General features: G+C 43.6%; 1 protein-coding gene across 1 annotated transcript in view; it reads left to right on the forward strand.

Moving 5' to 3' along the window:
• Positions 1–7,094: 7,094 nt before the first annotated feature.
• LOC133649603 (BMP/retinoic acid-inducible neural-specific protein 3-like) overlaps positions 7,095–15,309 on the forward strand; it is a 71,087-nt gene continuing 62,872 nt past the window's right edge. The window contains exons 1-2 of the mRNA XM_062046217.1: positions 7,095–7,447; positions 7,528–7,829. Of these exons, the coding sequence (XP_061902201.1) occupies positions 7,555–7,829 (275 nt within the window). The 5' untranslated portion in view covers positions 7,095–7,447; positions 7,528–7,554. The remainder of the gene's footprint in view (positions 7,448–7,527; positions 7,830–15,309) is intronic.

Below are 15,309 nucleotides of genomic sequence, written 5' to 3' on the forward strand. Positions count from 1 at the left end.
GTACATGTTGTGAGACCATGAAACATGACTTTTAACGCCATCACTTGGTACATGTTGTGAGACCATCAAACATGACTTTTAACACCATCACCTGGTACATGTTGTGAGACCATCAAACATGACTTTTAACGCCATCACCTGGTACATGTTGTGAGACCATCAAACATGACTTTTAACACCATCACCTGGTACATGTTGTGAGACCATCAAACATGACTTTTAACACCATCACCTGCTACATGTTGTGAGACCATCAAACATGACTTTTAACACCATCACCTGGTGCATGTTGTGAGACCATCAAACATGACTTTTAACACCATCACCTGGTGCATGTTGTGAGATCATCAAACATGACTTTTAACGCCATCACCTGGTACATGTTGTGAGACCATCAAACATGTCTTTTAACACCATCACCTGGTACATGTTGTGAGACCATCAAACATGACTTTTAACACCATCACTTGGTACATGTTGTGAGACCATCAAACATGACTTTTAACACCATCACCTGGTACATGTTGTGAGATCATCAAACATGACTTTTAACAGCATCACCTGGTACATGTTGTGAGACCATCAAACATGACTTTTAACACCATCACCTGGTACATGTTGTGAGACCATCAAACATGACTTTTAACACCATCACCTGGTACATGTTGTGAGACCATCAAACATGACTTTTAACAGCATCACCTGGTACATGTTGTGAGACCATCAAACATGACTTTTAACACCATCACCTGGTACATGTTGTGAGATCATCAAACATGACTTTTAACAGCATCACCTGGTACATGTTGTGAGACCATCAAACATGACTTTTAACACCATCACCTGGTACATGTTGTGAGACCATCAAACATGTCTTTTAACACCATGACCTGGTACATGTTGTGAGACCATCAAACATGACTTTTAACACCATCACCTGGTACATGTTGTGAGACCATCAAACATGACTTTTAACGCCATCACCTGGTACATGTTGTGAGACCATCAAACATGACTTTTAACGCCATCACCTGGTACATGTAATGAGACCATCAAACATGACTTTTAACGCCATCACCTGGTACATGTAATGAGACCATCAAACATGACTTTTAACGCCATCACCTGGTACATGTAATGAGACCATCAAACATGACTTTTAACGCTATCACCTGGTACATGTAATGAGACCATCAAACATGACTTTTAACGCCATCACCTGGTACATGTAATGAGACCATCAAACATGACTTTTAACGCCATCACCTGGTACATGTAATGAGACCATCAAACTTGACTTTTAACGCCATCACCTGGTGCATGTTGTGAGACCATCAAACATGACTTTTAACACCATCACCTGGTACATGTTGTGAGATCATCAAACGTGACTTTTAACACCATCCCCTGCTACATGTAATGAGACCATCAAACATGACTTTTAACACCATTACCTGGTACATGTTGTGAGACCATCAAACATGACTTTTAACGCCATCACCTGGTAGATGTTGTGAGACCATCAAACATGACTTTTAACACCATCACCTGGTACATGTTGTGAGACCATCAAACATGACTTTTAACACCATCACCTGGTACATGTTGTGAGATCATGAAACATGACTTTTAACACCATCACCTGGTACATGTTGTGAGATCATCAAACATGACTTTTAACACCATCACCTGGTACATGTTGTGAGACCATCAAACATGTCTTTTAACACCATCACCTGGTACATGTTGTGAGACCATCAAACATGACTTTTAACGCCATCACCTGGTAGATGTTGTGAGACCATGAAACATGACTTTTAACACCATCACCTGGTACATGTTGTGAGATCATCAAACATGACTTTTAACACCATCACCTGGTACATGTTGTGAGACCATCAAACATGACTTTTAACAGCATCACCTGGTACATGTTGTGAGATCATCAAACATGACTTTTAACGCCATCATCTGGTACATGTTGTGAGACCATCAAACATGACTTTTAACACCATCACCTGGTACATGTTGTGAGACCATCAAACATGACTTTTAACGCCATCACCTGGTACATGTTGTGAGACCATCAAACATGACTTTTAACACCATCACCTGGTGCATGTTGTGAGACCATCAAACATGTCTTTTAACCCCATCACCTGGTGCATGTTGTGAGACCATCAAACATGACTTTTAACACCATCACTTGGTACATGTTGTGAGATCATCAAACATGACTTTTAACACCATCACCTGGTACATGGTGTGAGACCATCAAACATGTCTTTTAACAACATCACCTGGTACATGTTGTGAGACCATCAAACATGACTTTTAACACCATCACCTAGTGCATGTTGTGAGACCATCAAACATGACTTTTAACACCATCACCTGGTACATGTTGTGAGACCATCAAACATGACTTTTAACACCATCCCCTGCTACATGTAATGAGACCATCAAACATGACTTTTAACACCATCACCTGGTACATTTTGTGAGACCATCAAACATGACTTTTAACACCATCACCTGGTACATGTTGTGAGACCATCAAACATGACTTTTAACACCATCACCTGGTACATGTTGTGAGATCATCAAACATGACTTTTAACGCCATCACCTGGTACATGTTGTGAGACCATGAAACATGACTTTTAACGCCATCACCTGGTACATGTTGTGAGACCATCAAACATGACTTTTAACACCATCACCTGGTGCATGTTGTGAGACCATCAAACATGACTTTTAACGCCATCACCTGGTACATGTTGTGAGACCATGAAACATGACTTTTAACACCATCACCTGGTACATGTTGTGAGACTATCAAACATGACTTTTAACGCCATCACCTGGTGCATGTTGTGAGATCATCAAACATGACTTTTAACACCATCACCTGGTACATGTTGTGAGACCATCAAACATGACTTTTAACGCCATCACCTGGTACATGTTGTGAGACCATCAAACATGACTTTTAACTCCATCACCTGGTGCATGTTGTGAGACCATCAAACATGACTTTTAACACCATCACCTGGTACATGTTGTGAGGCCATCAAACATGACTTTTAACACCATCACCTGGTACATGTTTTGAGACCATGAAACATGACTTTTAACGCCATCACCTGGTACATTTAATGAGACCATCAAACATGACTTTTAACACCATCACCTGGTACATGTTGTGAAACCATCAAACATGACTTTTAACACCATCACTTGGTACATGTTGTGAGACCATCAAACATGTATTTTAACACCATCACCTGGTACATGTTGTGAGACCATCAAACATGACTTTTAACACCATCACCTGGTACATGTTGTGAGACCATCAAACATGACTTTTAACACCATCACCTGGTACATGTTGTGAGACCATCAAACATGACTTTTAACACCATCACCTGGTACATGTTGTGAGACCATCAAACATGACTTTTAACACCATCACCTGGTACATGTTGTGAGACCATCAAACATGACTTTTAACACCATCACCTGGTACATGTTGTGAGACCATCAAACATGACTTTTAACGCCATCACCTGGTACATGTTGTGAGACCATCAAACATGACTTTTAACGCCATCACCTGGTACATGTTGTGAGACCATGAAACATGACTTTTAACACCATCACTTGGTACATGTTGTGAGACCATCAAACATGACTTTTAACACCATCACCTGGTACATGTTGTGAGACCATCAAACATGACTTTTAACACCATCACCTGGTACATGTTGTGAGACCATCAAACATGACTTTTAACACCATCACCTGGTACATGTTGTGAGACCTTCAAACATGACTTTTAACACCATCACCTGGTACATGTTGTGAGACCATCAAACATGACTTTTAACACCATCACCTGGTACATGTTGTGAGACCATCAAACATGACTTTTAACACCATCACCTGGTACATGTTGTGAGACCATCAAACATGACTTTTAACACCATCACCTGGTACATGTTGTGAGACCATCAAACATGACTTTTAACACCATCACCTGGTACATGTTGTGAGACCATCAAACATGACTTTTAACGCCATCACCTGGTACATGTTGTGAGACCATCAAACATGACTTTTAACGCCATCACCTGGTACATGTTGTGAGACCATCAAACATGACTTTTAACACCATCACCTGTTGCAGGCATCAAATATGACTTTTAACACCACCACCTGGTACATTTTGTGAGAAATCTGCCTTTGAATCTCCTCCTTTCCTATTCGTTAAAAAAGCGGAAGTTGATGCAAACGCCTACGTGCCGCCAGAAGACTAAAAGAAGTAAAACGCCTGTGTGTAATTACTGCTATCATGGCCGAAGCTCCAAAATAACCAAAGAAACAAAAAGTTTTTTTTTAGTAGATAAAAAAAAGGAAAAACGGGGCTTACCCGAATTAAAGGACAGTCAAGGATCAACATTGCCCCGGCTTTCAATCGCTGGCGTGAGCTCAAAGACGAGGGATTTCAGACCGAGAAAAATGCTGTAAAAACCATAGTAAATTTCACAATTTGACCTTGAAATCTATTGCTGCTTTTACATTGCACAATTTGATGGGTAACTTACTTTGAAATCAATATTATTAGTATTAATTTCTATTTTAAAAATGGTTTGATAATATATTTTTGCATAATTAGACAATATTTAAGTTAAATATTTGCCATTATGCTAAGTACATATTTTTTTCCGCCAAAATCGAAAGAAAGAATACATTTAGTAAGAAAACTTACAGTATTGATACATATTATTTCCAGGCTTTCCAGGGCCAAATAAAATGAAGTGGCGGGCCACATCTGTCCCCCGGGCCTTGAGTTTGACACCCGTGTATTAGAGAGAGTGCATGGACACTTGGACTTCACACGTAGGTGAGAAAATAGAAAGAAAATAATAAACTATTTGAGCAATCAGACTAATTTAGTGCGTGGAAAGTAGCGAGTGTAGCGTGGTTGTGACTCTGTGTGCTGGCGAGCATATGGTCGCTAACTTGGACTGCAACGTCTCTAAGCCTTCACATGCCTGACAGATTTGTCAAGAGATGTTTCGGCAAGGAAGGTGGGAAGTGTATTTGCACCAACACCTGCTCCTACATCTGTCCCGCTCATCAGCTTGGAGAACATTAGTACAAAGTACGAAAGCAGTGAAGTCGTGTAAATGGTAAATAAAAAGAGAATACAATGATTTGCTAATCCTTTTCAACCTATATTCAATTCAACAGACAAGATATTTAATGTTCCCACGGAGAATCGTAATTTCTTTTTGCAAATAATCATTAATTTCCGGCCCAGTGAAGCCGGCAACGTTTCTGGGTGTTGTTGATAAATGACTTTGGCTTTGCATAGTAGAGTTTTAACTTGCACTTACAGATGTGGCGACCAACTGTAGTTACTGACAGTGGTTTTCGGACGTGTTCCTGAGCCCATGTGGTGATATCCTTTACACACTGATGTGGCTTTTTGAGGGATCCAAGGTGTGTAATATCATGGCTTACGTGCAGTGATTTCTCCACATTCTCTGACTCTTTTGATGATATTACGGAGTGTAGATGGTGAAATCCCTAAATCCCTTGTTGAGAAATGTTTTTATACCCAATCGTGGCGCCCACCTGTTCCCAATTAGCCTGTTCACCTGTGGGATGTTCCAAATAAGTCTTTGTGCCAGCTTTTTTCGAAACACGTTGCAGGCATCAAATTCCAAATGAGCTAATATTCGCAAAAGATAACAAACATGAAATATCTTGTCTTTGCAGTCTATTCAATTGAATATACGTTTTTATTTACCATTTACACAACCTGACAACTTCACTAGTTTTGGGGTTTGTAGACAGCAGCCACACTTTTTTCAAGAAAGTTGAATATCGGCTTTGGAAAAGGTCATCATTTCTTGCAGGTGGATAGATTATCTCTTCCCAAAGTTGTTGTGCCAACCGGTGAACTGGAACGTGTCAAGAATCAATCAATCAATCAATCAATCAATGTTTATTTATATAGCCCTAAATCACAAGTGTCTCAAAGGGCTGTACGAGCCACAACGACATCCTCGGTACAGAGCCCACATACGGGCAAGGAAAAACTCACCCCAGTGGGACGTCGGTGAATGACTATGAGAAACCTTGGAGAGGACCGCATATGTGGGTAACCCCCCCCCCTCTAGGGGAGACCGAAAGCAACGGATGTCGAGTGGGTCTGACATAACATTGTGAAAGTCCAGTCCACAGTGGATCCAACACATCAGCGAGAGTCCAGTCCACAGCGGGGCCAACAGGAAACCATCCCGAGCGGAGACGGGTCAGCAGCGCAGAGATGTCCCCAACCGATGCACAGGCTAGTGGTCCACCCGGGGTCCCGACTCTGGACAGCCAGCACTTCATCCATGGCCACCGGACCTATGCAACTCCCCCTCGCAAGGGACAGGGGAGAAGAGGAAGAAACCTGTTCCCTGGTAATAACCGGTAATTACTCTGACCAGTAAACCCATGTCAGCCTCATAAGAGGCGTCCTTAGTCACACGAGCCCCCGGCTGTAAAGCTGTGTCACAGGACCATACCACGGGAAAACAGGGCCAGTAATTAGCCTATCCCCAACCGATGCACAGGCTAGTGGTCCACCCGGGGTCCCGACTCTGGACAGCCAGCACTTCATCCATGGCCACCGGACCTATGCAACTCCCCCTCGCAAGGGACAGGGGAGAAGAGGAAGAAACCTGTTCCCTGGTAATAACCGGTAATTACTCTGACCAGTAAACCCATGTCAGCCTCATAAGAGGCGTCTTTAGTCACACGAGCCCCCGGCTGTAAAGCTGTGTCACAGGACCATACCACGGAAAAACAGGGCCAGTAATTAGCCTATTATTATCCGACTGATTTTAGCACATTTGTGTGCCCGAGGAAGGCGCTGTAATACCAAATAATGATCCTGATGCTTATCACTGCAATCCACTCAGACTGTACACACCGCCCTACCTCTCCGGCTTGGGGAAGGGAGAGGCGGTGTGGGAAGGGAGGGGAGCGTGGCGTGGGGAGAAAAAGCTCTCTGTGTGAAAGCAGCCGCTCATTCACCAAGCAGCTCACACAGCAGAGGGAGGAAGAGGCGGAGGACAACAGCTGGTGTGGCGTTTTGCATGAAAATAGAAGAGGCGGACAAACATCTTTAACAACGGCATTGATGCAGCGGGAGACTCGGGTACGGGTGGCGGCGTTTTCTGTTTGGACGTACGGAATGAACTGCCGCACGGACGTCGGGTGTCTGCTTCCCTGTGACAAAGTTGAGCTAGAGCGGATATCAAGTTGAAAGAAATCCCAATCCCTTTGTCCGATCAAGGAACGGGAGATGTTTTATTCACCAGTCTTGCCGGACCGGGAGACGACTTATTTCCAGGAGTGCATCGTTTGCTCGTAATTGCAAAGTCAGGTGAGTACAACGCAGCGCTCAAATGGATTTGTAATATGCGGAACTTACAGCTAACGACTTCTTGCATCCTTCCGGTCCAGAGAGAATGAGGTGTCGCTGGGTGAAGCATGAGCCCTCGGAGAATCGGTCATAGGCGGCTGTCTCTGCTATGGATAAGTGCGGCTCTCGGCCTCTGGCTCTGCTGCGGATGCAGGACCTGGAGGGCCGCGGCCGCAGCCGGCGGAGACGCAGCCGACGGAGTCGCCGGACCGGGCAAAGGCGCTCCGGGCGGCTCGCTCGCCTGGCTACTGTCGGATAAAGGACCTTTCCACCAGTCCTTGGAGTTCACAGAGGCTGCGGAGAGAAACCAGCAAGGCTTTAGCACCAGATACAAGATCTACAGGTGAGAGAGCTTTGTGTTTAATGGAATGTGGAGGCTGTAGCGTCCGCGCAAGGTGTGTGCATTCCACCCAACACGGCAGGGCAAACAAGAGTGGAATTAATCAGCGGAGAGATGTGCCCACTCTCAGGATCGCCCTCCCAGGTATCACACCTGCCAAGACTCAACCTGTCTTTACACATCCTGCCTAACCCTTTCATCGGGTGACATTCCCCTTTTACCCCGAGCTACAATTCATGGACATGCGGTTAGAAAAAGATGTCAGTTTATTTCCAAAAATAGTAACTCAAAACACTTGTATCTCAAGTCAACATCTTCCATTGAAACGAATCAAAATCTAATTAATTGCTCCCCCCCGAATAAAATAAATCTGCAGTGTTTTAACACGTGCCTTCGAAAGAAAACATATTGTTACCGTTTTTTCCCGGACTATAAGCCGAACTTAAAATCCTTTCATGTTCTCAAAAATAAGGTGCACTTTATGTACGTATTAACTCTAGTTTTGTACCTACCAACCCCCAAGTAATGTTATTGGCTACATACTGTAATGATAAGTGTGACCAGTAGATGGCAGTCACACATTAGAGATACATGTGGACTGCAGGTTGACGCATGTTCCAATAAACGGCGCTAGCAAGCACCCGTAAGCGAGCAACACCAAAACGTTGATTGTTTCATTGAGAATAAAGAACATTACACACGGCACTCAAAAATCAGTCAAGATGTTTTATTAGGACGTTGGTAAGCTAAGAAGTCGCACCGCTTGATGGATTGTGGGAGCATTACGACTACCATAGTCAGACGTACTGTGCTTCAACATACAGTATTATTATGGTGTGTGTATAAGGACCCAAAATAGCACCTATTAGGAGACATTATCTGGTGTTTGGTTTCACAATATTATACAAAACCTACTTTGCTTACCTTCTGGTACCTGCTGATGTGTATTTGGGATCTGCATAAGTCCCCAAAATGTGCACATGGCTGCCATTGTAGTCAATAAGCTCCTCCTTCTTCTCTATCTTTTTGTTGTGGTGCATTCATCCTCCACTGTTGCCCTTTCTAATATCAATCAATCAATCAATCAATGTTTATTTATATAGCCCTAAATCACAAGTGTCTCAAAGGGCTGTACAGGCCACAACGACATCCTCGGTACAGAGCCCACATACGGGCAAGGAAAAACTCACCCCAGTGGGACGTCGGTGAATGACTATGAGAAACCTTGGAGAGGACGGCATATGTGGGTAACCCCCCCTCTCCCCAGTACAAAGTAGCGTACACCTTTAACTTATATCTGTCAGTAGATTCGCTATGGAAGTGCTAAAAAACTACCGGTACAACAAAGATGAGGAGGAAAAGACGCTGTCGAAGTGGAGGCACGTGAATAAGAGCGCCCAGAAGAGACGGTCAGAAAGATGGTGAAGATCTATGCAACATTTTGACTAAAGAACCACCATGACATGTTATGTAGACCACAAGGAAATGTAGAAAAAATCATAATACGACCACTTTAATGCGCCTTATGATCCGGTGCGCCCTATGGTTAAAAAAAGATGCTCTTTTCATACATCAAACAATACAATAGAACGTACTACTAACAGTTGTTAGTAGTACGTTCTATTGTATTGTCTTAGCTTTATGAAGTACTGTATTGAGAATGTACATCATTTAACCATGGAGAGTCTCCGTCAAACACAACCAGCAGCAGCTTTTCCATATTTTCGTGGATAAATGTTCACCGTTTAGATATTATTTATGTCCAAATAGTCCTAAATTAAGGTATCACTGTATCAGCTCCTCCATCTTTTGTAGTTTTTGGTTGCATTCAACCTGGGTTCATGCAACCGTCAGTTAAACATGTGGCTTCGTCAAAATAAGTCTTGGACGTTAATTGAATCTCTAGAGGACTGGAATAGACTTGAATCTGTACTGTCGGAAGACCAACAATGTATCAAGAAGAAGTACCGACAAGAACTCTTCGTACAGATTAAGGAAAACTGAATCTTCCATAAGCAAGCTTTAGGGACAGCGGTAAGGAAAACTCCCTTCGCATGAAAACATCTTGAACACAACCGAGACCCGGTATCATGTGGTGGACCAAAGGCAAGCCACAAGATAAACAACAGACAAGAATCTAAATAAGGGGCTGGACAGGACCATGATCATTTGTCAGTTTTTGATGCACTGCTTGATATTTGTGTCCCGCACGTTGGCGAAAAATGACAGGAGCCAGGTGAGGTGGTTCAGGCATCTGGTCAGGGCGTCACCCAGACGCCTCCCTGGGGAAGTGTTTAGGGCACGTCCGACCGGTAGGAACAAAGGAGCTGAGCCAGAAGGATAAGCTCTCAATTTACCGGTCGATCTACGTTCCCATCCTCAGCTATGGTCATGGGCTTTGGGTTATGACCCAAAGGACAAGATCGCGGGCAAAATGAGTTTCCTCCGTCGGGTGGTGGGGCTCTCCCTTAGAGATAGGGTGAGAAGATCAAAGTAAAGCCACTGCTCCTCCACATTGAGAGGAGCCAGATAAGGTGGTTCGGGGATCTGGTCACCTACCTGGGGAGGTGTTTAGGGCATGTCTGACTGGTAGAAGGCCACATTGGGAAGACTGTCTACCGGCTGGTTTTGGAACGACTCGGGATCCCCCGGGAGGAGCTGGACGAAGTAACTGGGGAGAGGGAAGTCTGGGTTTCTGTGCTTAGGCTGCAAGATCACGGGCGAAATGAGTTTCCTCCGTCGGGTGGCGGGTCTCTCCCTTAGAGATAGGGTGAGAAGATCAAAGTAAAGCCACTGCTCCTCCACATTGAGAGGAGCCAGATAAGGTGGTTCGGGGATCTGGTCACCTACCTGGGGAGGTGTTTAGGGCATGTCTGACTGGTAGAAGGCCACATTGGGAAGACTGTCTGGTTTTGGAACGACTCGGGATCCCCCGGGAGGAGCTGGACGAAGTAACTGGGGAGAGGGAAGTCTGGGTTTCTGTGCTTAGGCTGCAAGATCACGGGCGAAATGAGTTTCCTCCGTCGGGTGGCGGGTCTCTCCCTTAGAGATAGGGTGAGAAGCTCTGTCATCCGGGAGGAGCTCAAAGTAAAGCCGCTGCTCCTCCACATGGAGAGGAGCCAGATGAGGTGGTTCGGGCATCTGGTCAGGATGCCACCCGAACGCCTCCCTAGGGAGGTGTTTAGGGCATGTCCGACTGGTAGGAGGCCACGTTCAATCAATGTCAATCAATGTTTATTTATATAGCCCTAAATCACAAGTGTCTCAAAGGGCTGTACAAGCCACAGCGACATCCTCGGTACAGAGCCCACATACGGGCAAGGAAAAACTCACCCCAGTGGGACGTCGGTGAATGACTATGAGAAACCTTGGAGAGGACCGCATATGTGGGTAACCCCCCCCTCTAGGGGTGACCGAAAGCAACGGATGTTGAGTGGGTCCGACATAACATTGTGAAAGTCCAGTCCACAGTGGATCCAACACATCAGCGGGAGTCCAGTCCACAGCGGGGCCAACAGGAAACCATCCCGAGCGGAGACGGGTCAGCAGCGCAGAGATGTCCCCAACCGATGCACAGGCTAGTGGTCCACCCGGGGTCCCGGCTCTGGACAGCCAGCACTTCATCCATGGCCACCGGACCTATGCAACTCCCCCTCGCAAGGGACAGGGGAGAAGAGGAGAGAAGAAAAGAAACGGGAAGATGGGAAGATTATGTCTCCCGGCTGGCCTGGGAACGCCTCGGGATCGCCCAAGAGGAGCTGGATGAAGTAACTGGGGAGAGGGAAGTCTGGGCTTTTCAGCTTAGGCTGCTTCCCCTGCGACCTGACCTCGGATAAGCGGAAGAAGATGGACGGTTGGTGAAAACACATCGCTGATTACAAATACCGGGTTTGACGTTTGAAGCTGGGGAACACACCTGTAGTTTTTCACCCTAAGAAAAGCCTTCATGGAATTTGTTCTGCCTTTTTGAAACTCCTTGAAGGCTGACCTTGCCCTGCTACCCTTCCTGACCTCAAGGACTGCCAGTCCCGCAGCAGCCTACCATTACCTTGTCTGTTTGGATTTCCCTTCTCCCTCCACTGTGTCGGTTTCATCGCAATTGATTGCTCAGCGGGCATGTAATGATCTGTCACGTTCAGGATGGAGCACGCTCCTCCAGCAAACATTCCTCCACTCGCCATATGCGCCTGCTGATGGAAGAGCTGTCGGCTGAAACCACAGCCCCGGGTCTGTCCGTCAGAAGCTGGCAGCCGGTCTGTCCGCTCCTCGCGATGATTGGCCGTAATGGCGCACTCCACATTGTCCCGCTACCCCAATTATTTGTCTGCCGAGCGCGGCGGTGATTGCCTCCCAGGAGGAAGGGCAGGGAGGTGCACAGAGCGGCAGAGTGGGACTGGAAGACATTAAGTGATTTCATTGGCTGACATTTGTATCTGAGGACCTCATGATGAGATGACTGGGATGTTGTGGCATTACCATCACTGTACCGTGTGTGACGAATGTGTGGTGAGAAGCGCACAGGCAGCAGAGCGCCCGCATGGAGTGGCACTACAGTAAGGCTTGTTCAATTACTGACTGATGTACAGGAGGATTTGCAATTCTGGTAAGAGTTGCGTGTGAATGCCCCGATACTGAAGCTGAACTGGAACACTGATTGGATGTAGAGTGACTGTTGGAATAGTTTGAAGAGCTGACGCTGACCTGAAACTGAGTGTCACAAACCAGGATGTTTCAGTTTAATCCAGTGGTTCTTAACCTTGTTGGAGGTACCGAACCCCACCAGTTTCCTATGCGCATTCGCCCAACCCTTCTTTAGTGAAAAATACAATGTTTTATTTCATTTGTTTTCAAGTTCAATACAAGAACTTTTTATTTACACGATTGACTGAATGAAACTTGTATTAGTAGATTGCACAGTACAGTACATATTCCGAACAATTGACCACTAAATGGGTAACACCCCAATAAGTTTTTCAACTTGTTTAATTAAGTCGGGGTCCACGTTAATCAATTCATGAGTCTGGTGTGTCTTGACCTCTGCCGAACCCCTGAGGCCGACTCACCGAACCCCTAAGGTTCGATCGAACCCAGGTTAAGAACCACTGGTTTAATCACGCAAAAATAGCAACAAAAACAAAGCTAGCATAAAACGTTAGCATGCTAACATGCTAATAGTTAACGTGCGTCGGCAGCACCGACTATCACAAACCATGAGTTTTCAGTTTAATCATACAAAACTAGCAGAAAAAGCTAGCGTAAAATTTTAGCATGCTAACATTCTAACAAGTGTGCTAACAGTTAACGTGCTAACACACATGAACTATTACCATATTTGCATGACAGCACCGAGTATCACAAATCAGAATTTAAACATAAAAAATATAGCACAAAAATATATATAATAACACATTAGCATGCTAATGTTCTCACATGTATTTTAACAGTTAAGTTGTTTATGCGCCTTAACTGTTAGCATAGTTGCTCGACAGCTATTTGATTATAACAAACTATGATATTTGGAATGAAGCATACACAATAAGAAAAAAAGAGCTAGCATAAAACGTTAGCAGGTTAACTTGCTAACAGTTAACGAGCGCCAGCACCGACTATCACAAACCATGATTTTTAGGTTTAAAGATAGACAATAGGCAAAAAAAAGCTAGCAAAGAACATGGTAACAGTTAACGTGCTAATGTTTTAGCATACTTGCATGACTGCATCGAGTATCACAAACCATGATTTTCAGGTTTAAAAATACACAATTAGCAAAAAAAAAAAGCTAGCGTAAAATGTTAGCATGCTAACATTCTCACAAGTATGCTAACAGTTAACGTGCTAACGTACGTTAAATAGTTCCATATTTGCATGACAGCACACAGTATCACAAACCATTATTTTCAGGTTTAAACATACAACATTTGCAAAAAATAAATAAAAGTTGTAAAAAACTTTAGCATGCTAACATTCTCACAAGTATTCTAAGAGTTGTTTCTGCACCTTAACTGTTAGCATACTTGCTCGATAGCTATTTGATTATATTAACAAACTATGATACTTGGGTTTAAACATACACAATTATCAAAAAGAGCTAGCATAAAACTGTTAGCACGTTAGCATGCTAACGTGCTAACAGTTAACGAGCGTCAGCACCGACTATCACAAACCGTGATTTTTAGGTTTAAACGTACACAATAAGCAACAACAAAAAAAAGCTAGCAAAGAACATGCTAAAGTTCTCACAAGTATGCTAACAGTTAACTTAGGCACGTAAAGGGAGGCATGTAGATAAGACCGCCCACAAGACGGTCCATCCTGAAGATGGTCTGTAAAACATAATCTATGCAACATTTTGACCAAATTAGATAGATATATATATATATATATATATATATATATATATATATATATATATATATATATATATATATATATATATATATATATATATATATATATATATATATATATATATATATATATATATATATATATATATGAAACCTAACTCACATACATTTCAAGGTTATTTAAATAAAACAAACTAAACTAAACTAAAACATTTTTGAGTGTTTGACAAACATCCAAAACAAATATATGCTCATTCATATTTTAATGAAAGGAAGAATGATTCACCTGGTTCCAGGCGGACATGCTCACATACCGCCGCACGTCATTTTCTGATCAGGCATGTTTTTTGCCGGTTTTCTCAAGTATCGCATTCAACGTTCCTTTCATCTGCTTGTGCAGTACTCGTCCTTCATTGGGTTTTCGATCATTCCGTCCACCTTTTTGTTACGCCCATCAATGCCAACCCTGTTTTCATCCGTAAATAGGTTCGCAAACATCTTCAACAATCGAACCAGGATCCTAACAATCCACATTCTCTGCATTAAACTGACATCTAAAGAAAGAAATGTAGCTCCTCTCCCCTGAGTTCAAGTGCTCCTACAGCAAGAATACAGATTATGCTACAAAATGCATAAAACGATGAGTGTCAATTTTGTGTTGAGCCGTTTGAAAAATCATAATAAAAGCAAACTAATTATCCAGTCATGCTAATAAAACCTTAATGATCCATCTTGAGTACAATTATTAATGATGAAAAACGATATCTGCAATGGATCACGATCCCAGATTCATCAGCAAATAGGTCCTTTGTTCCGGTGACCACATATGGGACCCAATTGTTAGGCCTGGTTCCCCGTCTGAAGACATGTTTTCTAAGCATGAACCTTTCCTGGCTTTTCTTTTGATGATACTTTCACTAATTGGACTTGTGGTGCTCTTAGTCCCGTTTGAAGCGGCCGTTTTATCTCCAGCTATGATCTCACCATCACTAAATTCGGACTGACTGATACAGCCGATCAATTTTCTCCAGGGGCCGTTAGAAAGCTTCGGTGTGTTGTTAAGAGGGATGAAAGACTTGAGGATTTGATTGTGTTTAGTCGGGACGCACGTACCCACAATCACGGCGCTACTTGGT

Source organism: Entelurus aequoreus, linkage group LG05, assembly GCF_033978785.1.
Source record: "Entelurus aequoreus isolate RoL-2023_Sb linkage group LG05, RoL_Eaeq_v1.1, whole genome shotgun sequence".
Taxonomy (NCBI): Eukaryota; Metazoa; Chordata; class Actinopteri; order Syngnathiformes; family Syngnathidae; genus Entelurus; species Entelurus aequoreus.